This window comes from Scyliorhinus canicula, chromosome 13, assembly GCF_902713615.1.
Source record: "Scyliorhinus canicula chromosome 13, sScyCan1.1, whole genome shotgun sequence".
Classification (NCBI taxonomy): domain Eukaryota; kingdom Metazoa; phylum Chordata; class Chondrichthyes; order Carcharhiniformes; family Scyliorhinidae; genus Scyliorhinus; species Scyliorhinus canicula.
The window spans coordinates 70,919,690-70,946,316 of NC_052158.1; the positions used below are offsets into that span (position 1 = coordinate 70,919,690).

Here is a 26,627-nt window from a genome sequence, read left to right on the forward strand (position 1 = left end):
AACTGCCAATGCATCACCTTTATTCAAAAAGGGAGGGAGACAAAAAAAAGCTAGCTATAGGTCAGTTAGCTTAACATCTATCATTGGGGAAATGTTAGGGTCCATTATAAACTATCTTATAGCAGAGCATTTAGCAATAAATAATATAATCAAGCAGAGTCAGCAGGCCTCATGAAGGGAAAATCATGCCTAACACATTTATTAGAATTCTTTATCGGCCTTTAGCTCCATTAGTTTCCTTAGTACATTTTCAGTAATGATAGTTATTGTATTTATCGGATTGGACATGCTTAATGGGCCCCTTAGTGTCCAAAGAGGTACAGGTTAGCTAGGGTTACAGGGATAGGGCGGTAGAGTGGACCTCTGTAGAGTGCTCTTTCGGAAGGTCGGTGCACTGAAATGAAATGAAATTAAAATCGCTTATTATCACAAGTAGGCTTCAAATGAAATTACTGTGAAAAGCCCCTAGTCACCCCATTCCGGCGCCTGTTCGGGGAGGCTGGTACGGGAATTCTATGATAGCGGTCGTGGGTTTATCAGGTGAATATTATATTGCCAGTGTATTATGGCACCATAATACCAGAGTGCTAAGAGCAATGATGTGAAGAATGATACATTTTAATGTTTCAATCAGGATACATTGCTTTCAACATACATCAATTTTGCAATGTAGAGGAGAATCCCTATTTGTAGCATGGGAGAGTACATTAATAATGTTAAGACGACAACCAGGTGAAAATGGATATGATAGGGTCTGACTGCCTGTTTTTTAAGGAAAGAACGAGTTCCAGATCATAGTAATCAATTACCATAAGATATAATACACAAGATGTATTTTTCAGTATAAGTCACCTTGCTTTTCAGCATGGTACATTGTCACCTAATTAATGTAATTTATACAGCATCTCACATTTACAGAGCTTGAAATAGATCTCCAAATCAATTTAATACAATTTTAGGCACATTAGAATGATCACTTTCTGCTTCAGATCAATTAGCTTAGCACAGAGTCCATTTGGACAAGTGATCAATTAATCACTGAATGTATCCAGTCTAGGTAATTGGTCACTTTTGTATAAACACCAAATGTTTGGAAGCGACCACAACCTTCCCCCCAACTGACCAGCCCTAGCAGAAACCATGTGCCGTTGATTAAAGTGACCATAGGTCCCCCACTGTCTCCTTTGCAGGCATCTTTTCCAGAACTTGGGTTTCCAGCGCAGATCATGTTGCTTGTGATTTTATCTCCTAGAGTGTCCTTACACAGCTTGTAGGAGGTCAATGTGATCTGGATGAACAATAGGGTACTAGGTCGGATGCGATCATCGTTTTCATCCATAGCACCCCATCCTGTGACCAACACATTTTTACCTGGAACAAGCAGCTTTACCTCTGCCATCGCTTTGGTGGGCAGACACACTGGTAGAATGTAGTCACTGAACTTGGCAGCTACAGATAGCCGGAGGAGAGCAATGTCGCTGTCCATCTTTTCACGACTGAAGTTAGGGTGGATGTACTTATTTTCTGTAGGAATAGTGTCCTCAGTTTTTTCATCTACTGTTCGGTTATGCTCACCTGTAAAGCAGATACGCACAAGATCAAATACCTTGCATTACACAAGCAATGTATAGCGGTGATGGGCTGCTGCCTTCTTCAGCGATTGTAGCAGCACATAGAAAAGAACAAGTACTTTACTGATGGGACAAAGTTTCTCTCCAGTCCCCCTTTTGGTGCAGTGCTCCGAGCAGAACGGTGTGGTCTGATTTGTATAACCTGGGTGCACCCTGTCACCAACAACCAAGCAGCAGGATTATTATTCCGAGTGGAGACGAGCAAACAGCAAGCTACAAGGCCAGAAGGTCTTCTGAGGTCAGGAGTGGAGGGTTGGGATAGGGTGGTGGTAAATACCTGGATTGATCATGTGCGTCTTCGCTTCTCTGGAGTGCTCCGAGGACACACAGACCACAGGCCACACTAAACCCACTGACAGTTTTCATGGAGCCTCCCTTCCATTAAACACCCAGTGAAGTCAGAAGAAGGTAGGAGGTCAGGAATGTACTACTCTAAACTCATTGCACTTTTTAATGCAAAGCACAGATTCAGTGACATTGATCCAGGGATACGAGGGAATCCCAGGGCAGCATTGAGGGGTTGGGGCCGATCTCAAAAGGTCTCTGCCCCAATTTCCTCTTTACTGCACCAAGAAACTGAATGTTGACAGATCATAATGACAAGAAAAATGAACTCAGACCCCCTACCAGGCCAGCCAGGAAATCCCAGAGCAGAGTTGTGAGGTTACTGACTCTGCACTCAGTCAGTGAGAGGCAAATAACTCCAGGAAATAGGAATTATGAGCTTTACCCTATGAGAACCGTAATCAAATATGCATTTAAAGGTCATATTTAAAATGCAGGAAATTCCCATGTGATCAGGCAAAATTTGGAAACCGAATCAAAGGAAGAAATATCAAGAGGGGTGACCAAAAAGGTAAGTTTTTAAAAATATAATTTTAGAGTACCCAATTCATTTTTTCCAATTAAGGGACAATATAGCGTGGCCAATCCACCTACCCTGCACATCTTTGGGTTGTGGGGGAAAAACCCACGCAAACAAGGGGAGAATGTGCAAACTCCACACGGACAATGACTCAGAGCCGGGATCGAACCTGGGACCTTGGCGCTGTGAGGCAGCAGTGCTAACCACTGTGCCACCGTGCTGCCCTCAAAAAGAGAAGTTTTACTGAATGTATTAGAGGTGGAAATGAAATGGAGAGGGTCCATTTCAAAACAAATTTGAAAGTACAGATAGCTGCAAGACAGGGGGAGGCATTCTCAGATCCCACGTCAGATCGGAGAATCGCTGAGGGGGGGTAGCGAATCCCCGATGCCGCCCGACACCGGTCCGCCGATTCTCCGGCAACTGGAGAATCGGCGGCAATGGCACCGGCGTGGTCGCCGTGGCGCTGGTCGGGGGTCGCTCAACACGGCGACCCCAGCGATTCTCCCTGCACGATGGGCCGAGTGCCTGCCGATTTCAGCCAAGTCCCGCCGCCGTCATTCTCTTGTGGTCCTACCTGGCGGGTCCTTGGCTATGGAGGGTGGGGGGGGGGGGGGGATCCGACTCCAGGTGGGGGCCTCCACGGTGGCCTGGCCTGCGATCGGGGCCTACAGACCGGCGGGCAGGCTGGTTCTGTGAGAGGCCATGTTCCTCCGCGCCGGGCCCCTGTAGGCCTCTGCCATGTTAAATCAGGGCCAGCGCAGAGAAGGCAACCCACGCGCATGCGCGGACTCGCACTGCCCATGGCGCTCATGCGCGACTCCGGCATTTACGACGGCATCAACACTCTGCCGCTGGATCGGAGAATCCCATCCATGATCATCAATAATGGGATGGGGGAAAAGTGAGTAATGTCTAAGAGGCCAGCATGTGTGGGAGGATAAACTTTGGATGAGTTGTGGGGCTGGAGGAGGTTACATGTACAGGGAATCACCAGAAGGGACATAAAACAAGAGGATGATAATTTTATGAGGGATTAGAAACCTGAAGTATAGCTAAATCATCAAGGGCAAGGCTGTTGGGTGCATGGGATTTGGTAACTGAACAACAACAGGCCACTGAGTTTCGGATGAGGTGAAGTTTATAAAGTGCAGGGAGCTGGAGGCTGGGTAGGAGGATATTCAAGACTGGAGGCGGCAAAGATTTAGACAAGGATTTCATCATCAGATGGGTTTAGGCTGGGGCGGAGGTGATTGATGTTAAAGATGGAAAAATGTGGCCTCAGAGAGTGAGGGGGAAAATTATGAGAAGCTCAAAAAAGACACTGTATTCTCCCCATGTCTGTGTGGGTATTACCCCAACAATCCAAAGATGTGATTAGGCGGATTGGCCACGCTAAATTGCCCCTTAACTGGGAAAAAAATAATAATTGGGTACTCAAATTTATTTTAAAAAAGGACACCAAGGTTGCTAACATCCAGGTTCAATTTGAGGTATAGTCAGGGAGGTCAGGGAATCGGGAAGGATGGAACAAAGAGTGTAACTTCAACTGGAGATGTTGGCTTTAATCTTCCCAAGGTTTAACCGGAAGAAATAGTTATTTATCCAAGACAAGCATTCTGACAGCCCAGAGGCAGCAGAGCAGATGGAAAGGTAGACTAGCGGCACGATTAAATAGTGGTTAGCACAGTTGCTTCACAGCGCCAGGGTCCGAAGTTCGATTCCTTGCTTGGGTCACTGTCTGTGCGGAGTCTGCATGTTCTCCGTGTGTCTGCGTGGGTTTCCTCCGGGTGCTCCGGTTTCCTCCCACAAGTCCCGAAAGACTTGCTGTTATGTGAATCGGACATTCTGAACTCCCCGTCTGTGTACCTGAACAGGCGCCGGAATGCAGCGACTAGGGGCTTTTCACAGTAACTTAATTGCAGTGTTAATGTAGCCTACCTGTGACAATAAAGATTATTATATAGAACTGGGTGTCACAAGGGTATGTGGGGAAACTTCATCTCCTGTCCTTCAATGATGTTGCCTAAGGTAAATATGCAGTTGAGGAAGAGGAGTTGGGGCACTATCCGTGTGGAAGAACGGTAAGGGCAATTCCACAACACTGGACAACTGAAAGATGTTAAACATCTGAGTTTCACCCAGTGAGCAGTGCATCTTATTTCAGAGCCTTGGCAATTGGAGGAGCTATATCCAATGTAATGGACAATTTTACGTACCAAGTTTAACTTTAAATCGTTCTCCTTCAAGTACACAATGAGCAGCAGTCAGCACCCAAAACTGATGAATGAGTACTCCTCCGCAGATGAAGATTCCCTCTGCATTCATAAGGAGGACCTGTTGGCAACAGGCACAGTGGCCGTATGAATATTAAACACAAACCCCAAACACAATTAAGGATCATTCAAGAAATTCAACAACAAAAAGTTCTTCCTCTGGAGTCTAATAAAAGCAGCTCCCTCCGCCCCTGACACTCCTACTAAAAAGCAGTCCCGCCCCTCCCCAACCACCCCGCCCCCCCAGAGTCAGTAAAAGCACCACCCCACGTTGAGATTGGCAGTTAAAAGATTGAAGGATGTACTCATCATCGCGTTCCATTATCCTGAGGAACATAGCTTGTATCAGAGGTTGACTTTTGCTCTGTTACTGACTGATTATTGATTGGAAAAGGGGGGAGATGGTGTTGTTGGTATTGTCACGTATATCCCATTTGCACCCATTTTCAGACACAGATATAGCTTTAGTGAATTATGATTTTCCCAATTCATTTCACAATTTGGCCTGTGGGAGCATCCTTGCCTCTCAATCAAAACATTGTGGATTCAAGCCCCTCTCCAAACACTGATATTCCCATTGCACTTCCGAGGGAGTGCTGTACCGTCAGAGGTGCAGTCTTTTGGATGTTAAACCGAGGCCTCACCTGCTTTCTCAGAATCACAGAAGTGAGAGTGGCTGGAGTCAAAGAAGACTGAAAATGAGTGCCGAAGTCAAAAAGATCTGAAATTATTTTGTGGCAAGGAGTCCTATAATTTGTTTAAATAGAAATTTAAAGTACCCAATTATTTTTTTTCCAATTAAGGGGCAATTTAGCATGGCCAGTCCACCTACCCAGCACATCTTTGGTTTGTGGGGGTGAGACCCACGCAGAGGAGAATGTGCAAACTCCAAAAGGGCGGGAATCCTGTAATTATAGAACAATTTATGATCTGTAGCAAATGCTTCCAGGTCACTTCAAATGGGTGGAATTTTGAGACCTCAGATTTTCCCTTCTATTACCGTCAAGACTGTGGACCAAGTTATCCTCAGCATTTTAGCATTCAATGCAGTTCGTGCATCTAATACAGAATGAAGTTCACTCAGAATGTGGCTTTGCTGGGTTATGTACATGTGAAATGAAGTAAAGGACTATGGCAGTGCTTTGCAGACTATTTTCCAATTTTAGCTCAGCACCACCTTCTTGAGGACAATTAGGGGTGGGTAACTACGGAATCAGTTCCAGCTTTTTTTAAAGCAGGCTGGAAACTCAAAAAACTGCCCAAAGGTCAGAATCAACGCGGAGAAACTAATAGCTCAATTTATTTTTAAAAGCCAGTCTTAAGAATCAAATGGTGGATTGCCAAAACCCAAATGTCAGAAAATTGCCATTTGACAGTGTTGTACTGAAAACAGGCTGAGGTGATACACATAGGCCAGGAACAGAAAATGTTGCATGAGGCGAAAGAGAAAATACTGGAAAATCTCAGCAGGTCTGACAGCACCTGTAGGGCGAGAAAAGAGCTAACGTTTCGAGCCCAATGACTCTTTGTCAAAGCTAACAGACAGAGAAAGTGGGAAATATTTATACTGCAGAGTGAGAATAAAAGATGAACCATAGCCACAGAAACCCAGGGTAATCGGGTGCTAATAGCCACAGAAACCAAGGGGAAAGAGTGCTAACGGCAGTCCCCAGAGAGAACAAAATATGTGAAAGGCACGTGAGGCACTGGCTGGAATTGATACTGGCCATCTGCAAGAGCACTCAAGTCACCGCATAAACTTGTTATCGCTATATAGATTTTGTGATTACCCACTCACATTTCGACAAAAGAACAAGACCATCACATGAGTATGTAACAATCTTCCAGGCACAGGTGATCAACTTTGCAGCAGGGTGAAGAACAGAGAAAAGAAGCCATCAGACTCTATAATGAGCTGATGGCTGGTCAGAAAAGGGTGTTTCAGAGGACAATGGGTCTTAACTGAATCACCGTGGATAAACAGGAGTTTCCTGTTGGGGTCTGGATGGGGGCAGTTGTGGGTGAATACCTTTGACTCAATGCTAGTAAACCAGCATAAAGAAAGGAACAACAGAACAGATCTTCAGTGATAAACTGCGAGCCCCCTAGGCACAACCATCGCAAGAAGAAAGGACCCTCGATTTCGAACCGAGAGAAGACATCCACATCGAGTGATCGTAGCCTGCCAGCCCCCTTTACTAAGTGTGGGTAAAATCCAAAGCTCAGCGTGTGTCTGAGTCATATTTTGTTGAGTTATAGAATTGTGAATAAAATTGCGTTAAACTGTGAACCTGTTTTGTCCTTTGTTCATCTCGCAAATAAGGGCACCGGGGTACACCTTTGCGTAAGTAAACTGGTCAAAAGTATCTGAGGTTTTACAGATACAGCATTAGGAATTTCTTTCCCTGTAATATTGCAGTGCAGAAAGAGGCTATTCAGCCCATCATGTCTGCACCGGCTCTCCAAATGAGCACTTCACCAAATTCCATTCTCCAGCCTTCTTCCCATAACCCTGCATATTCTTCTTTTTCAGATAGCAGTGTAATTTCATTTTGAATGCTCCAACTGATCCTGTCCCTGTACACTCTCAGGCAGCGAGTTCCAGACCTTAGCCACTCACTGCACAAAAACGTTATACTCATGTCACATCTGTTATTGTTGGGTTACGTTGGGAGATGATAGGTGTCTTCCTCTTAGAGATTTGGAGGCAAAGATCCTTTCCTCGAAGTAACTTCTATTTACATAATTGACTTTGTTAAGGATTACAGAACATCAGGACAGAGCCATTGCTCCTCTCGTAGATTCTTATTATTCTTCTCACTCTGAGTGGCATCATTGCGACATCGCTCCTTTCACAAGCCCAGTGGCTGTTAGAATAGTCCTACATTGAGGCCTTGGAGAGAGTCAACTCTTCCTCCTCATGTGCGAGGCTTAGTCTCATCCAATTTAAGGTGCTGCACCGGGCCCACATGTCCGGGACTAGGATGAGTAGGTTCTTTGGGGGTGTGGACAGGTGCACCACATGTCCGGGACTAGGATGAGTAGGTTCTTTGGGGGTGTGGACAGGTGCACCAGATGTTCGGGGAGTCCAGCGAACCACGCCCATATGTTCTGGGCATGCCCAGCACTGGAAGAATTCTGGAAGGGGGTGGCAGGGACGGTGTCGAGGGTGGTTGGATCCAGGGTCAAACCAGGGTGGGGACTCGCGATTTTTGGAGTTGCGGTAGAGCCGGGAGTGCAGGAGGCGAAAGAGGCCGGTGTCCTGGCCTTTGCGTCCCTAGTAGCCCGTCGAAGGATTCTGTTACAATGGAAGGATGCAAGGCCCCCAAGTGTGGAGACCTGGATCAGTGACATGGCGGGATTTATAAAATTGGAAAAGGTCAAATTTGCCCTGAGAGGATCAATACAAGGGTTCTATAAACGATGGCAGCCTTTTCTAGACTTCCTGGCTCAGAGATAGGTAGCTTGGTCAATAGCAGCAGCAACCGGTGCAGGAGCTGGCGGTATTGGTGCTGGCTACTGGCGGGATGACTCCGAGAGCGAGCCGAAATCTTCCGAGAGCGAGCCGAAATCTTCCGAGAGCGAGCCGAAATCTTCCGTGTCCTCCAGTGTGGGCAGGGGGACGAGGGATGGACCTGGTGGGGACGAATGGGGGGCGCTGGGGAAAAGGAGGGTGGCTCAGGGGGGAAAGGGGGCGTGGGCATGGGATCGGCACCTGAGGGAGCCAGGTCCCGGAGCGAGACTGTGTCCTGGCGGCCGTCGGGGAACTCCACGTAGGCATACTGAGGGTTGGCGTGGAGAAGGCGTACTTTGTCCACCAGGGGTTCCGCGTTCCATTAAGGGTTCCATTAAGGGTTCCATTAAGGGTTCCATTAAGGGTTCCATTAAGGAGCGATGCGGTGTGGAGGAATTTAGAAAGGTTGGCATCATGGTCCTGCTGGTCATGGCCGCAGATGGTGACATTGTTGAGGTACGGGAAGGTGGCCTGCAGTCCGTACCGGTCAACCATTCGGTCCATTTCTCGTTGAAATACCGAGACTCCATTCGTGACGCCGAAGGGAACCCTAAGAGACCGTCTGCCTCGAAGGCAGTGTAGGGACGGTCCGATTTACGGATAGGGAGCTGGTGGTGGGCGGATTTCAGGTCAATAGTAGAGAAGACCCGGTACTGTGCAATCTGATTGACCATATCAGAAATGCGGGGGAGGGGGTACGCGTCGAGCTGCGTGTACCGGTTGATGGTCTGGCTGTAGTCCACGACCATCCTGTGCTTCTCCCCGGTCTTAACCACTACTACCTGGGCTCTCCAAGGGCTGTTGCTGGCCTCGATGATACCCTCCCGAAGCAGCCGCTGGACTTCGGACCCGATGAAGGCCTTGTCCTGGGTGCTGTACCGTCTGCTCCTGGTGGCGATGGGCTTGCAGTCTGCGGTCAGATTGGCAAAGAGTGAGGGAGGCTCGACCTTGAGGGTCGCGAGGCCGCAAACGGTGAGGGGAGGTAGGGATCTGCCGAATTTGGGGGTGAGGCTCTGGAGATTGCACTGGAAATACAGGCCTAGTAAGAGTGATGCACAGAGGTTGGGGAGAATGTACAGGTCGGAAACGGTCGAATTCCACGCCCTGCACAGTAAGTTTAACCAGGCAGAAACCCCGGATCGGGACAGAGTGGGACCCGGAGGCGAGAGAGATCTGCCGGTTGGCGGGATGGACCGCAAGGGAATAGCGCCTTACCGTATCCGGGTGGACGAAGCGCTCGGTGCTCCCGTAGTCGATGAGGCAGGAGGTCACGTGGCCGTTGACCAGCACCGATGTGGAAGAGGGTGCCAGGTTGCGAGGACGCGACTGGTCGAGCGTAACGGAGGCGAGTAGCGGGCAATCGGTGGTCGAGTCAAATGAGTCCGGCGAGGAGCGGTAGCGACCCGTGTCCCCGTCCCGGGGAGGACAAAATGGCGGCGTCTGGAGTACCTGTGGGTAAAATGGTGGCGCCCATGGAGCGCACGTTGTGGGGTCAGGACAAAATGGCGGCGCCCTTGGAACGCACATGGCGGTGGTGGATGAAGATGGCGGCGGTGGATGAAGATGGCGGCGCCCATGAAGCACACGTGGCGGGGGCGGCGCCCACTGATCGCACGTGGGGTCGGGGGAAGCGGACGGCGGGGCCCATTGAGCGAGCGGCTGAGGCGAGGGGACCGGGGGCGCAATAGCGGCAACCGTCCGGGACTGACACACCGCTGCAAAGTAGCCTTTCTTGGCCACAAGCTTTGCAGGTCACGGTGCGGGCCGGGCAGCGCTGGCGGGGTGCTTCTGCTGACCGCAGAAGTAACAGTGGGGACCCCCAGGGAGCGCGATGCGGCGAGCAGCGCAGGCGTAGTGCGCGGGGGCGGCTGCTGGTGGGACGTTTGCGGAGTCCATGAAGGGCAGGCCTGAGGGGCCTGAGGGGCCGTTTGCGGGGTCCACGAGGGGTAGGACGGGTGGGCCGAGTGGCTAGCAGAGTAAGATCGCGCACTACGGGAGGCGGCCGTCATGGAAAGCGCCAGGGCCTTTGCGGCCGCTAGGTCGGGGGCGGCCCCTTCCAGCAGTCGTTGCCGGATGGGGTCCGATGCAATGCCTGTAAGAAAGGCATCGCGCATGAGTAAGTCAGAGTGTTCCGTGGCTGTGAGGGCCCAGCAGTCGCAGTCTCGTACCAGAGGTATAAGGGCCCTTCAGAAGTCCTCAATCGACTCACCCGGCTGCTGGACATGAGTAGAGAGTTGATGCCTCACAAACAGGGTGTTCGTCGACTGTGCATAGTTCTCCTTGAGCAGTTCCATAGCTGTGGTGTAGTCAGTCGCATCTCGAATTAGCGGAAAGACACTGGAGCTAAGTCTGGAGTACAGGAGTTGCTTTTTCTGAGCCTCCGTCGGGGGAGGATCCTCTGAAGAGATGTAGGCCTCGAAGACTGCCAGCCAGTGAACAAAGTCTTTTCTTGCGTGAGGCGACTGCGGATCCAGCTGCAGACGGTCAGGCTTGATTCTGATGTCCATGGTGAACGGAAAATCACACAGCAATAAATTGTGGTGCTAACAATTATACTCAAAGACGAGAGGCAAGTACAATAGAGGCTTTATTGTTGTGCGATGCTATTCCTCCATCTGCAACTGTAGACTAGGGTCTGAGTGACTCACACGCATATTTATACACAAGCTTCCTGTGGGCGGAGCTAGCCGGCAGGGGCTTACCGGAGGAACCTGTATTACAGGTACAAGCATACATCCCCCTACTGCAAGTACACATCACTACAGTGGTTATATCACCACAGCGGCATCTTGTCAAAGGCCATCTGGAAATTTAAATAAATCACGTCCACTGGTTCTCCTTTGTCTAACGTCCATGCTACTTTCTCAAAGAACTCTAACGGATTGTCAGACATGACCTCCCCTTGACGAAGCCGTGCTGACTCAGTCCTATTTTATCATGGACTTCCAAGTATTCCACGATTTCATCTCTAATAATGGACTCTAAAATCTTACCAATGACCGAAGTCAGACTTACCAGCCTATAATTTCCCGTCTTCGGCCTCCCTCCCTTCTTAAACAGCGGTGTTACATTAGCCACTTTCAAGTCCTCTGGGACCCTTCCTGCCTCCAGTGATTCCTGAAAGATCACCACCAATGCCTCCACAATCTCCTCAGCTATCTCTTTTCGGACCCTGGGGTGTAGTCCATCCAGTCCAGGTGATTTATCCACCTTCAGACCTTCCAGTTTCCCCAGAACCTTCTCCTTAGTGATGGTCACTGCACTCACTTCTGCTCCCTGATTCGCCTGGAGCTCTGGCATCCCACTGGTGTCTTCCACCGTGAAGACTGATGCAAAGTAACTATTCAGTTCCTCTGCCATTTCTTTGTTTCCTATTATTACTTTTCCAGCCACATTTTCCAATGGTCCAATGTCTATTTTTGCCTCTTTATTACCTTTTATATATTGAAAAAAACTCTTCTGATCTTCCTTTATATTACTAGCTAGCTTGCACTCATATTTCATCTTCTCCCCCATTATTGTTTTTTTAGTTGTCTTCTGCTCGCTTTTTTAAAAAATGTATTTTATTACAAACATGTATCAAAACAGGTTTTGATCTGATGCAATCAGAGAAGCGAAGACCACGAGATCGGCCTTCCTCCTATCCATGAGCTCCAGCTTCTCTGAAACCCCAAATATCGCCACCAAAGGGTCCGGGTCTACCTCCTCCTCCACTACCCTGGCAAGACCGGAACACTCCAGCTCAGAATCCTCCCAATTTTTCGCAACCCCAAAACATGTTCGCATGATTCACTAGCCCCCACCCATACCTCTCACACTCATCATCTACCCCCTGAAAGAAACCACTCATTCTCACCTGAGTCATATACATCCTGTGCACCACCTTAAACTGTATCAGGCTCATCCTTGCACAAGAGGAGGTGCCGTTTACCCTTCGCAGTGCCTCACTCCATACTCCCCAATTGGTCTCCCCTCTCCTCTTCCCATTTCTCCTTGATCTTCACCACCCGCTTACCTCCCTACTCCCCCAGCCACTTTTATATAACCCCAATTCTTCCCTCCCCTCCCACATCTGGAAGCAGCAGTCGCTCCAGCAGGGTGTATCCCGGCAACCTAGGGAACCCCGTCCAGACCTTTCGCTCAAAGTCCCTAACCTGCAGGTACCCGAACTCACTCCTCCTCGGCAGCTCTACCCTCTCCCTTAGCTCCTTCAGACTGGCGAACCCTTCCTCCAAATACAAATCCCTCACCTTGACCAGCCCCACTTCCCTCCCACCTCCTTTATACACTATCCATCCCCCCTGCTCAAAAACATAATTCTCACACAGCGGCATTAGCACCGATATCCCTTGCATCCTAAAATGCCTCCCCAGCTGATTCCATATCTTCACCGTGGACTGCACCACTGGGCTCCCTGAATACCTACTCGGAGCCATTAGCCACGCTGTCGTCACCATAGCCCTCAAACTAGACCCCTTACAAGATTCCTCCTCCATCCTAACCCACTCCACCGCCGCAACTTGTCCACATTCGCTACCCAATAATAATGAAGCAAATTTGGCTATGCCAAACCCCCTGCTGCCTCTGTAGCAGGGTCCTCCCCACCCTCGGCACCTTCCCCCCCTCGCATACAAAGTCCGAGATGATCGTGTCTACTTTCCAAAAAAAGGCCTTTGGAGTAAAGATCGGGAGAGCTTGTAAGGATAACAAGAACCTCGCAGAATATTCATTTTCACCAGTTGGACCCTCCGGCCAATGTTAAGTGCAGTGTGTCCCACCTCCTAAGATCCTCCCTGGCCTCCTTTGTTAAGTTCTACTTATGGAGCCCCGTCCATTCCCTCACTAACTCAATCCCCAAATGCCTAAACCTATCCCTCGTTACCGTAAATGGTATCCCCCCTAAATTAACCCGCTGTCCCAGCTCATTCACCGGGAATACCTCGCTTTTCCCTACATTCAATTTGTACACCTTGAACGCTCCAAACCTCTCCAGCTGGCCATAATCCCTCCCATTATCTCCAATGGATCCGAAACACACAGCTAAGAGGTCATTGGCATAGGGCGACACCTGATGCTCCCTCTGTCCCCTCATAACCCCCCACCACTCCGCCGACCCCCTGAGAGCCAACGCCAACGGCTCTCAGCCAGCACAAACAGCAACGGCGACAGTGGGCACCCCTGACTCGTACCCCTGTGTAAGTCAAAGCTTTGTGAACTCAAATCATTTGTCCTCACCCTCACTCTTGGCACCACACAGAGCAACTGCACCCATGCCACAAATCCTGGCCCAAACCCAAACCTTCCCAAAACTTCGAATGAGTACAGCCACTCCACCCGATCAAATGCCTTCTCCACGTCCACGGACACCACCACCACTACCAGAGCCCCCGATGGATTCATCGCCACATTCAACAGCTGTCTTATATTACTTGCGAGCTGCCTGCCCTTCACGAAGCCTGTTTGATCTTCCGCAACCACCCCCGGGACACAGTCCTCCATCCTCCCCGCCAACAACTTTTTTTTTTTTTTTTTTTTATTAATTTAGATTACCCAATTATTTTTTCCAATTAAGGGGCAATTTAGCGTGGCCAATCCACCTACTCTACACATTTTTGGGTTGTGGGGGTGAAACCCACGCAGACACGGGGAGAATGTGCAAACTCCACACGGACAGTGACCCAGAGCCGGGATCGAACCTGGGACCTCGGCGCCGTGAGGCAGTTGTGCTAACCACTAGGCCACCGTGCTGCCCATCCCCGCCAACAACTTAGCCAATACTTTCACATCCGTGTTCAATAGTGATATGGGCATATATGACCCACATTCCACCGGATCCTTCCCTTTTCTGGGGATTGGTATGATTACTGCCTGCGTCATCATCTCCAGCAACTTCCCTTTCTCCAATGCTTCATTAATTGCTCCCAACAGATGGGGTTTCCGTCGCAAATTCCTCATAGTTCCGCTGGGTACCCATCAGTCCCAGGGGCCTTCCCCGACTTCATACTCTTGATACTATCCAGCACCTTCCTCAGCCCCAGGGGCTCCACGAACGCCTGCCTCTTTGCTTCCTCCACCATGGGAAATTCCAGCTCATCCAGAAACCGCCCCATGTCCCCCTCCTCTCCCCCTGGGCCCGCCTCGTAAAGTCCCTGGTAGTAATCCCTTAATGCCTCATTTATCTTCCCTGGCTCTGACACCACATCCCCAGCCCTAGTCCGTATCTTCAATATTTCCCTGGTGCGCCAGCTTGTGGCTCACCTTCTCCCCATACTTATATTGCACCCCTCTTGCCCTCTGCAGTTCTCTGCTCGCTTTTAAGGGCTTCCCAATCCTCTGGCTTCGCATTAATCCTCACCACATTGTGTACTTGTGTCCTCCCCTTAGCCTGTTTCCTCCTCCTTGGGATGAATTTCTGTTGTGCCTCCCGAATAACCCCTCAAAACTCCTGCCATTGCTGTTCCACTGTCTTGCCTGCTTGGCTCCTTTTTCAATCAACTCTGGCCAGCTCCTCCCTCATGTCTTTATAGACATAGTTCATAGAATTTACAGAGCAGAAGGAGGCCATTCGGCCCATCGAGTCTGCACCGGCTCTTGGAAAGAGCACCCTACCCAAGGTCAACACCTCCACCCCATCCCCATAACCCAGTAACCCCACCCAACTCTAAGGGCAATTTTGGACACTAAGGGCAATTTATCATGGCCAATCCACCTAACCTGCACATCTTTGGACTGTGGGAGGAAACCGGAGCACCCGGAGGAAACCCACGCACACAGGGGGAGGATGTGCAGACTCCGCTCAGACAGTGACCCAAGCCAGAATCAAACCTGGGACCCTGGAGCTGTGAAGCAGTTGTGCTATCCACAATGCTACCGTGCTGCCCCTGTATTTGTAGTTACCCTTATTTAATTTATGATACCGTTACATCTAATTGCAGCTTCTCCCTCTCAAACTGCAAGGTAAATTCTATCATATTGTGGTCACTGCTTCCTAAGGGTTCCTTCTCCTTTAGTTCCCTAATCAAGTCTACCTCAGTACACATTACCAAATCCAGAATTGCCTGTTCCCTAATAGGCTCTGTCACAAGCTGCTCCAAAAAAATCTCTTGGGATTCCTTTTCTTGGGATCCACTACCAACCTGATTTTGCCAGTCCACCTGCATATTGTCATCCCCCATGATTATTGTAATATTGCCTTTTCTATCTCCTGATTTATTTTCTGCCCCACATTCTGACTACTGCTAGGGGGCCTGTACATAACTCCCGTCAGGGTCTTTGTGATTCCTCAACTCTATCCACAGAGATTCTATGCCTTCTGATTCTATATCACTCCTTGCTATCGATTTAACTTCATTCCTTACTAACAATTCAACCCCGCCCCCTTTGCCCATCTGCCTGTCCTTTCGCTAGGACACATATCCTTGGATATTTAGATCTCAGCCCTGCTCCCCTTGCAGCTATGTCTTTGTGATGTCCACAAAATCATACTGGCCAATTTCAATGTGCGCAACAAGCTCATTTACTTGTTCCGTCTACTGCGCGCATTTAGGTACAACACCCTTAATCCTGCATTGACCACCTCCCTTCTCACACTTGTCACCGTTTTTGCACTGCCTGAGGGTGGTGTTGTTCTCTTATTTTGGTTCTCTATTTCGCCTTCAGTTATTACACCTTCTGAGCTAACATTCTGGTTCCCACCCCCCCTTGCCACACTAGCTTAAATCCTCCTGAGGGACTAACACTGACAGCTGAGGAACTAAACTGCAAACCTTCCTCCAGCCTGTAAAACATCCATTAACCACTACTCTCTGTTTCCTGTCACCCAGGCAATTTCATATTCATGTTGCTACTTTCCCTTTGTTCCCCATGAGTTCTAATTTGGTTTGTTGTTTGGCACTGTATCAAATACCTTTTGGAAGTCTATGCAGTTCACATCACCAGCATTGCTCTCATCAACCCACTCCAATACCTCCTCAAAAACTTTTATTTAGTTACTTTCACAAGATATTCTCTCAGTAAATCCAGTCCCCATAAAAGATCTCAAGGCACTATCCTGAAGAAGAGAAGGGAAATTCTGCACAGAGCCCTGGTCAAAATTTATTCCCCAACGAACATTACTAGAAAAAAGTTATCTGCATTATTGCTCATGTGACCTTTCTGTGTGCCACTGGGGTGGGTTGTATGATGTGAAGGAAATCCACTTTGTTTGATTAGAGTCAGCGACCAGTGAAGTTGAAAAATAACCAATTGTTCCACAGGATACTGGAAGAGAGAAGGAAGGAAATAAAGTATGAAGAGATGAGTGAGCAGTCTGCAATCTTCAGGCAGCTCGGATATGGTCAGAACCAACTGCTCCTATGGCAGTGGCATGCCATCCTTATCAACTCCAGCTTCCTGTCACAATACTCTTGTTCCAGGTGTCTCCAACTGCAGTGGCATCAGCTCCTTTACAATACTGACTGCCTCCCTCTAGCTCAGCTGAGTCACTGAGAGAAAAAGTCTGCCTGGGTTGCTGTCAGCGCCTTGTATGTCCTTGACACTTCCCAAAGCGCTTCACAGTTAATTATTTTGGATGTGAATAATTGCTGAAATCTAATTAGATTGCACACAAAAAGGTCGGGCAAACAGCAATAAGGTGGATGACCCATCAATCTGCATTTGGCAATACTGGATGAGGGACAAAGGTAGGCCAGGGGGAAATGATTTGCTTTTCTACAAAGAAAAGCATCAGGAATCTTTACGTCCACCTGGGGCTGGTTTAGCTCACTCGGCTAAATCGCTGGCTTTTAAAGCAGACCAAGCAGGCCAGCAGCACGGTTCGATTCCCGTACCAGCCTCCCCGGACAGGCGCCGGAATGTGGCGACTTGGGGCTTTTCACAGTAACTTAATTGAAGCCTACTCGTGACAATAAGCGATTTTCATTTTCATTCATTTTTCATCTGAACCGACGGATGGAGCCTCAGATTGACAGCACATCCAAAAATCGGTTCCTCCCCCCACAATACTAAGTTAAAGCACCAGCTCAAATACTGGAGAATGGCCTGATCCTTTGCAACTCCAGAGGTGACAGAACAAAACACTGAGCCAACACTGAAGAGGAACGCAATTTGAAAATGAATGTTAGATCACTGACGAGGCAAAATCAATGTTTTGTACTAAGTGCTTTTTCCACGGGAAGGGTGACCAATGAAAGTGAAATCAGCTAAAATTTAAATAAAATAGAAGCCATAGCATTTACCCGCTGAGTCTACCAGGGTCACTACAGGAATTATATCTTACTTGCCATGGGCTGCCTCCTTTTGGCATTACCCTCCCTTTTGTGATTCGAGGGTCCAGCAGAAATTCAAAATCGTCTAATGCCGCTCCCTTTCCAATATGGGGTTTAGTGTTACGTAACATGCGAATCCCTTTGAGCATCCCACAAGCAAATTCACCTGTAACGTACAAAGCAATACTCAGCAATGTGACACGGACGTGAACAGATATGGCAGACAATGGGTTTAGCCATTCACTGTCAGATTTGGCTGGATCACTGACACAACAACCAGTCATAGCCCCTAATTACGTACGGACAAATTGAACATTTAAATAAGACATTTGTTTTTTGAGAAAATGATATACAAGCAAAAGCTGGCTGAGACTGCAAAGTAACCACTTTCTGGAAATCCTATGTGGGTTATATGCAGACCTGGGAGAGACAATGCAATGTCATGCCTATTTTCAGACAGAGACATGTCAAAGGAGAAAATTCAATGCAACATGACCAGTAATCTCCTGTAGAGATAATAGACGCTGATTACCATCTCAACAGAGACCATCTCCTCTGAATTGTATCCAAGGCTGTGTACATAATGAGTGTTTATAGAAAGCAGTTTTTGGGCAAAAGTCATGTATGTGTTTCTCCCCTTCAGGAATACACAAGAAAATAAGTTAAAAAGCAACTTTAACCCTGGTCTCTGTGTGATAGTTGGGTGTTCAGGTTCTACTGTGTTAGTGTGTGCTGTGAAGATCACAGCTGAGCAATACTGACAAGGTACCCCTGTACTGGCAAGTAAAGTCTCCCTCTCTGACTGCAGGAAGCAACCAAGTCATCAAAGCAACAGTCGAAAAGGAAGCAGGACTACCTCTTTCAGCTAACCTGCAGAATCAAGAATCTCCAAACCAACTGCTTAACTCAGTGCTAACGGAATCACTCAACTTAACGGCCACGGCAGTTACTATCTACTCTCCAGGTGCAAGCCAAAGATTAAATTGTATATAATTTTTAAACCTTTATTCTGGACTTGCTTCTCCTTTCTAATCTATGTGTATGTGTGTTGCATTTCATTACTTTCTTCTTGTGTTTTAGTAACTAATCAACTTATTATTTAATTCAAGACAACCTGGTCAAATTGGCTCCTTTTAAAACATTTGGACTGAAAAAGTATATCTGCAAGGGGAGGACCATTTTTAAATTAACCTTGTTGTGACCAGCTGAGTGATTGAATAAAGGGGAGGCAGTTTATTTCTCCTCGCCCGAATCATAGCAAAATGAGGGACCTGGCCCCAGCAAAGGTCGCAACACCAGGGAAAGCACTGCTGTGTCCTCTTCTCTTGCTAAAAATGCTCACTATTCTTCATTGTCATTATGACGGAGACCAGAGTGATGCATCAGGGAGGGAGAAAGGTGCCTGGACATTTTTAATCCAGAAGACAGTCACACCCTTTAGGTTAGATACTTCAGAGTTGGTCCAGGGACAGGAGAGTGTGATCTTGAGTGAGGCAGGTACAGGGATCCAGAAGGTAACACTGGAACAGCCTCAGTCCATTCAAGTGTCCAACGGTATAATGAAGTTATTGTGGCCTATGTGGATGGGATAGCAGAAAGAATGAGAAAATTGATCATAGCAGTGTTCAATCAATTTGAGTGGGGGAGGGGGTTGGGGGATGACGACTTTTAATTCGGGGGGAAAATGGAATATAGAATTAGGAGACAGTATAGTTAGAGGGATAGACACTGAACTCTGCAGCCAATAGTGTGAGTCATAGAGAAAGCTGTATTGCCTGCCAGGGTAAAGGATTACTCCAGGCAGCTGGAGAAAAACATGAAATGGGAGGGGAAAGGTCCAATTGTTGTGGTCCATGTAGGTGTCAGCATGATAGTTAGGACTAAGAAATAGCTTCTGCTTGGTGCCTATGAACAGCTAGGGGCTAAATTACAAAAAATAAAAAATATGAGGAATGCATTTTGAGTTACTACATGTGTTATGATCCCAGTTAATGTTATAACTGGATGGGAAGATCCCAGAATGGAACCCTGGCTCAAAAGACTAACTTTTAAAAAATAAAATGTGGAGGAAAAGAGTCAGAGGGCCACTCAATTAGTTTTAACAACGAAAAAACATTTATTGATCATGAAGCAATTGGATTATAATACTATATTCCTTTACCCCCACCTCTTAGTTTAACAAATACACACAGATTTAAAGATTGACATGGATTAAAACGTACTCCATAAGCTGTAATAGTCTCATTAACACAAAAAGTCCCTTTTAAGCACACAAGATGACTGTCATCAAATACACATTATATTCCGAATTTAAATTAATGTCTGTGGTTCCTCCTCAGAATCCTACCATATGATTGTCACATGAGAGTTTCCAAACTCCACTGCCAAAACCCTTTTAAAATCTTCGCTCATAATAGTACTTTCCCTTGGCATTATGAAATCCAGTCCAGGTTTTACAAATGGCACTTTCAAACAAAGCTTCTACTTCCCTTTTAACAGCGAATCCAATCCAGGATTTTAAACCTTTAGAATTTATTTGTATTAACTGCAATGCAAACTGCTCACAATTGCTTTAACTCTCGATTCCCAGAATGTATTTAAATCGTATCAGATGTTTGATTTAACTTTAAAGGCTGCAGGTTACTGCAATTGGTTCTTTAACTCAGAACACTTTGCTTACACTTCCTTGAATTCATCTGAACAATATCTTGTTCTCTGTTCACTTCATTCATCTTAACCATTCTTTCTGCTCGAACTTCTGGTTATCTGGACTATGACCTGTACTTTAGGAAGCTTGTCTCTTTGCAGCTCCCATCCTGTCTAGTCTTTCTTCTGACATAGTTGAGAGATATTCACTCCCCGAGGTCCTGCCTCCAATTACAAACAAATTAACTGAATTAAAACTTAAATTTTCTCCATTTTACAAGGCCCCAGTTGCGAAGCAACACCCACATGCTTATGTATTTTATTTATTCTTCACATCATGGGACTGTCATATGAGGAGAGATTGACTAGGTAGGATTGCTCTCGCTGGAGTTCAGAAGAACGAGGCTGGATCTCATAGAGACATAAAATTCTAACATTACTGGACAGGGTAGATGCAGGGAAGATGTTCCCGATGGTCGGTATGTCCAGAACCAGAGGTCACAGTCTGAGGATTCAGGGTAAACCATTTCAGACAGAGATGAGGAGACATTTCTTCACCCAAAGAGCGGTGAGCCTGTGGAATTCATGACAACGGGAAGTAGTTGATGCTAAAACATTGAATATATTCAAGAGGCGGCTAGATATAGCACTTGGGTGAATGGGATCAAAGGTTATGGGGAGAAAGCAGGATTAGGCTATTGAGTTGGATGATCAGCCATGATCGTGATAAATGGTGGAGCAGGCTCGAAGGGCCAAAAGGCCTCCTCCTGCTCCTAGCTTCTATGTATCTATGTACATATGGGAGCCATGGCAGATCAACTCCCTGAGCATATTCTGCTGTTAGAGAATTTTACCGATGGTGAGGAGGATTGGCTTCTGACTTTAAAGAGGCAGGATGCTAATTTGATTATGCAATGAGGACCATTTTACCATCTGTTTTTCCGACAGTGGATCAATCCCTCGCTGCAAGGTGAGGCCACCAACTGCATGTTTTCTAGATGGTGACATAGGCCAGGATGGGAGTTCCCCCTACCCCACCGATTTCCACAGAGGGGTTTCACCTCCATCACTTGAGCATTTATATTTTATTTTCATCCCTCTGCCCCCCCGAAGCCTCCTAACACTGACAGTACCGACAGTGGCCACTGCTCCTGGTTGCTGCTGCTAAGTTGCCAGCCCTCTGAGTGGGCCAGTAGCTCTCAGGGGTGGGCTGTCATCCAGATCAGGACAGGAACCTTGTCAGCAGAACTTGATCGTCTACCGCCTTTAAAATCAGGAGCAACAGATCGGGCTGGCCACCCACGTGTGTTGCTGACACGCATTTCTGGCCAACGTCGCGACCCCGGAGGATTTGCAAAGAGACGTAGATGGGTTAAGTGAGTGGGTAGGGCTCAGGCTGGGTCTCGCCAGCTCGGCAGGGCCTGGGGGGGGGATGGTCATGACAGATAGGAAGGGCAGGACGGGGGTTGAGAGACCCCCAGTCAGAATGATGAAGTGGAATATGCGTGGATTGGGGGGAACGGTGAATAGAGCGCAAGTTGTCTCTCAGTTGAAGGGCCTGAAAACGGATGTGGTGCTCTTACAGGAGACCCATCTGAGGGTGAAGGTCTTATGGAGTTTGGTGCTTCATTTGGATTTTGACAGCAGGGCCTGGGGGAGTGATGATATTGGTGGGCAAACAAGTGAGTTTCCAGATGGAAAAGGTGGTGGCGGACTGGGGGGGGGGGGGGGGGGGGGGGGGGGGGTAAGTGCATTGGAAGGGAGGCTGTTGGTGCTAGTTAGCGTATATAACTGTGACGATGCTGGGTTGGTGAAGAAAATGGTCGCTGCCATTACGGATTTGGATACTGGGGATGGACTGGCATACATTGTTGGACCCAAAGATGGATAGGTCCCGGCCACACTCGCTGGCCCATTCTATCTATGGGAAGGGTGGTTCGGCAGCTGAGGGGGGACGGTTATGAGTTTGGAGAGAAGGCCAGTCGTTTGGTGGTGGGCCAGCTCCGTTGGCAGGTGACAGTGAGGGAGATTGTGCGGATTAGAGATGGGATGGGAAGACTGGTAGTCCCATCGGAGCAAGTGTATAAGGCGCTTGAAGACTTTCAGAGGGATTTGTATAAGTCGGAGCCGCAGGAGCATTTGTCGGATATGAGGGAGTTCTTGGAGAGACTGGAGTGTCCAGAGGTAGGGAGGAGGAGCAGGCGGGACTGGAAGAATCAATGGGGGTGGAAGAAGTGCAGGCAGGATAGGGATGATGCAGTCGGGTAAGGCACCAGGGCAGGATGGGGTCCCGGTGGAATTTTATAAAAAATTTAATCCATCCATTTAATCCATCTCACTATTATTTAAAAAGGAGAAGGATCCGATAGAGTGTGGGTCGTACACGCCAATTTCTCTACTGAATGAAGGTGCCAAGATATTGGCGAAGGTGTTGCCACTTAGGTTGGAGGAGTGCCTCCCAAAGGTGGTTGGGGAGGATCAGACGGGCTTCATTAAGCGCAGGCAGCTGTCGTCGAATGTGTGGTGGCTGCTGAATGTGGTACTTTTTCCAGCAGAAGGAAGAGAGTTGGAGGTGGTGATGGTACTAGAGGCGGAGAAGGCGTTTGACAGGGTGGAGTGGAGCTATCTGTTGGCAGTGTTGGAGAAATTTGGGATTGGCCCTAAGTTTGTGGCATGGGTGAAATTGTTGCAGTAGGATCCCCAGCGTGTGTACAAGTGAACAATATGAATTTGGGGTACTTTCCACTGTTTATCCATTGTTTCGGGGAACAAGGCAGGGATGCCCCATGTCCTCCATTCTGTTCACGCTGGGGATAGAGCCCTTGGCCATTGCACTGAGGGGTTTGGACGTAAAGAAGGGGATAGTGAGGGTGGGGGGGGGGGGGGGGGCGGGGCATTGGGTGTCTCTATGCGCTGACGATCTGCTATTGTACATCTCCGCCCCGAGATCTTCGGTGAGGTATATAATGGGGTTACTAAGGAGATCCGTGGTGTTTTTGGGCTACAAATTAAATTCAGGGAAAAGCAAATATTTTGTTGTGTCTTCTCCAGGCGCATGTGGGGAGGGGGGGGGGGGGAGAGAGATTGAGTGTTGTGGGGGGGGGAGCCATTCTGGGTGGCAACAACTCATTCAATGCATCTGGGGGTGCAGGTAGCGTGGAATTGGGCACAGCTTCATAAGCTCAATTTCACGAGCTTGGTTGGGAGGGTGAAGGAGGACTTGTTGCGGTGGGATAGTCTCCCATGGTCGTTGGCAGGCCAGGTGCAGGCAGTGAAGATGAACATTCTGCAGTGTTTTTTGTTTCTGCTTCAATGTCTGCCGGTATTTTAACCAAAGACATTTTTTGGGGGGGGTGGATAGGCTGGCCTCACCATTTGTGTGGGCAGGGAAGGTGGCTACAATAAGTAAAGCAGTGCTCCAAAGGGGGTGGCAGTCTGGGGGTTGGTCCTTCTGAACATGCTATACCATTATGAGGCAGTGAATGCAGAGAAGGTGTGGGGCTGGAGTAGGGTGAAGGAGGCCTTATGGGTGCGAATGGAGGTAAATTCCCGCAAGTGGTCGGGGTTGCGGGCTCTGGCAATGGCGCTGCCACTGTGTGCCCCAGGGAAGTATCTGGGGAATCCTGTGCTGAAGATTTGGAGGCAATTCTGGCAGCAATTTAAGTTGAGGGCAGGATCGAAATGAAAATGAAAATCGCTTATTGTCACAAGTAGGCTTCAAATGAAGTTACTGCGAAAAGCCCCAAGTCGCCACATTCCGGCGCCTGTTCGGTGAGGCTGGTATGGGAATTGAACCACGCTGCTGGCCTGCCTTGGTCCGCTTTAAAAGCCAGCTATTTAGCCCTGTGCTAAACCAGCCCCTGGGTGGGTGATGCCGATAAGAGGGAATCATGAGTTTGAGCTAGGGAGGATGGATGCGAGGTTCTGGGGATGGGAGGAGAGAGTGGTGAAGGAGATGAAGGATTTGTTGTTGGAGGGGTTGTTCGCAGGCTTGGAGGAGTTGGGATGAAGTTTGGCCTCCAGCGTGAGGACGGCTTCAGATACATACAGGTGTGGAACTTTGCGAGAAAGATCTTCCTGAACGTTCCAGTGGCACCGTTCTCTTTGTTGCTGGAGGACACACTGTCGGTGATGGGGCTGGAGGGTGGGGTCATTTTGGAGATTTATGGTAGGATCATGGAATAGGATTAGATGTCCATGGAAGAGATTAAGGCTAAGTGGGAGGAGCAGCTGGGGATGGCATTAGAGGGATTATGGTGTGAGGTGCTACAGAGGGTTAATGCCTCAATCTGATGTGTGAAGCTGAGGTTGATTCAATTAAAAGTGGTGCACAGGCCACATTAACAAAGGCAAGGATGAGCCGACTGTTTAAGGGGTGGAGGATAGCTGTGAGGGGTGCAGGAGGGGCCCAGCTAATCATGTTCATATGTTCTGGTCCTGCCTGAAGTTGGAGAAATTTTGGGGGTCATTTTCTAGCACCATGTCAAAGATCCTACACATAGATTTGGAGCCTGGTCCCGTGGAAACCATATTCGGGGTGTTAGACCTGCCAGAGTTGCAGACAGGTGCGGGGGAGGATGTCTTAGCCTCCGCCTCGTTGATCACTCGCAGGCGGGTCCTGTGCCTCGGCATGGCTGGGGGATCTAATGGAATTCCCATATTTGGAGAAGGTGAAATTTGCTCTGAGAGGGGCAGCTGAGGGCTTCCACCAGAGATGGGGTTTATTTATCTTACACTTTGGTGATCTGGTTGCAGTCAAACGGTAGCAGGTTTGTGTTGGGTTTGTGTTTTGTCTCTGTGTAAAAATACTAAAATGTTGAAGAATTGAATAAAAATATTTGGAAAAAAAGTTGAGTGGGTAGAAATCTGGTAGCTGAATTTGGGAAAAGGTGAGCTTCTCCATTCTGGTGAGAAGAACAGAAAAGCAGAATATTATTTAAATGGAGAGACATGGCAGAATGCGGTACAGAGGAATCTGGGTGTCCTTTTACATGAATCACAGTTGATTAACCTGTAGGTAATTAGGAGAGCGAATGGAAAGTGGGCCTTTCTTACAAGGGGGATGGGGTATAAATGTAGGGTGGACTTGTTACAACTGTACAGAGCATTGGTGAGATGGCACCAGGAGCACTGTGTAGCCTTGATTTTCTTATTTATGGTGAGATATACCTGCACGGGAGGCAGGTCAGAGAAACTTCACTCGGCTGATTCCTGGGATGAAGTGGTTTTACTGTGAGGAAAGGTTGAGCAGGTTGTGCCGAAACTCATTGGAGAACTTACTGAAACATATGGGATTCTGAGGTGGCTTGACAGAGTAGATGTTGAGAGGACATTTCCCCATAAAGGGGGGGGGTGGGGGGGACGGGACATACAGAACAAAGGGGCACAGTTTCCGAATAAGGGGTCCTCCATTTAAGATGGAGATGAAGAGGAATTTCTTTTCTCAGAAGGCTATGAATCTTTGAAATTCTCTTCCACAAAGACGAGTAGAGGTTGAGTCATTGAATATATTCAAGACATGGTTTGCTCTACAAGAAGATGTTCGTTGAACAAAGCTCATGGTAGCAGCCCTGCTCAAGTAGTCTCTGTCCATTTTTACATATCTTTCCCAAGCCATGATGTCTGAGCCATGCATGACAATCCACATCTATTCTTGCATTAGAATCCCTCAATAGGGAAAGACTTGCTGATGTATGGATTCCGTTTCTAACAGTGTAAAGTTCCTCACAGAACTGGTCTTTCACCTCTGCAGCAGCAGTCTGCAGCATAGAGATGGAGCACAGATTCACTGAGGTTAACTGGCCCTGTTTGAGTTGCGAGGTGCATAGAGATAAATAATCCCCATATCGAGGAAATGCAGATACTCTCGAAAGACTGGGTTTCTCAGTGACCCAAAATGTTCCAAGAACGTCAATACGCCAAGTAACACCAGATATTCCTGCAAACTCTAAGCATCCAGGGCATCACCTCCATTTAAACAGCAAAGGAACCTTTTGGTCATTATCCGTTTGTTAACACAATCTGGTGTCACTTCTATGTCAAACACCAGAAACTAAATTACCACAAATTTACATTTACATTGGCAGCTCCTCACCTGTTGCATTGCAGAGGAGTCCATTATCACTTAGGGTATAGCCACTTGCACATGAGCATTTCCGTCTATTTATCTCCGGAATTTCTTGGCAGAAGTGGGCACAATATCCATAATTGTCAGAGCAGTTTGTTGCCACCAATACTGAAATATAAAGAGGTGAGATGAATGCTTTTTTAAAACTTCTGCTGCAAGTAAATGGTATTAAACAAAACGCAAAACCCTCTGCACGTGGCAGGCAGTGCAACCACTGTTTTTGATAGCATTATACCATATAATGTACATTGTATGACTTTGCATCGTATTAAGGACCACAAGGGAAATTAATTGCATCTTGC

General features: G+C 47.9%; 1 protein-coding gene across 7 annotated transcripts in view; it reads right to left on the bottom strand.

The window, feature by feature from the left end:
* Positions 1-597: 597 nt before the first annotated feature.
* LOC119976267 (vitamin K-dependent protein C-like) overlaps positions 598-26,627 on the bottom strand; it is an 80,651-nt gene continuing 54,621 nt past the window's right edge. For all 7 annotated transcript variants that reach the window (XM_038816637.1, XM_038816639.1, XM_038816643.1 and 4 more), the window contains exons 6-9: positions 26,293-26,433; positions 17,564-17,718; positions 4,716-4,833; positions 598-1,575 (exon numbers count right to left, since the gene is read on the bottom strand). In XM_038816637.1, the coding sequence (XP_038672565.1) occupies positions 1,028-1,575; positions 4,716-4,833; positions 17,564-17,718; positions 26,293-26,433 (962 nt within the window). In that variant the 3' untranslated portion in view covers positions 598-1,027. The remainder of the gene's footprint in view (positions 1,576-4,715; positions 4,834-17,563; positions 17,719-26,292; positions 26,434-26,627) is intronic.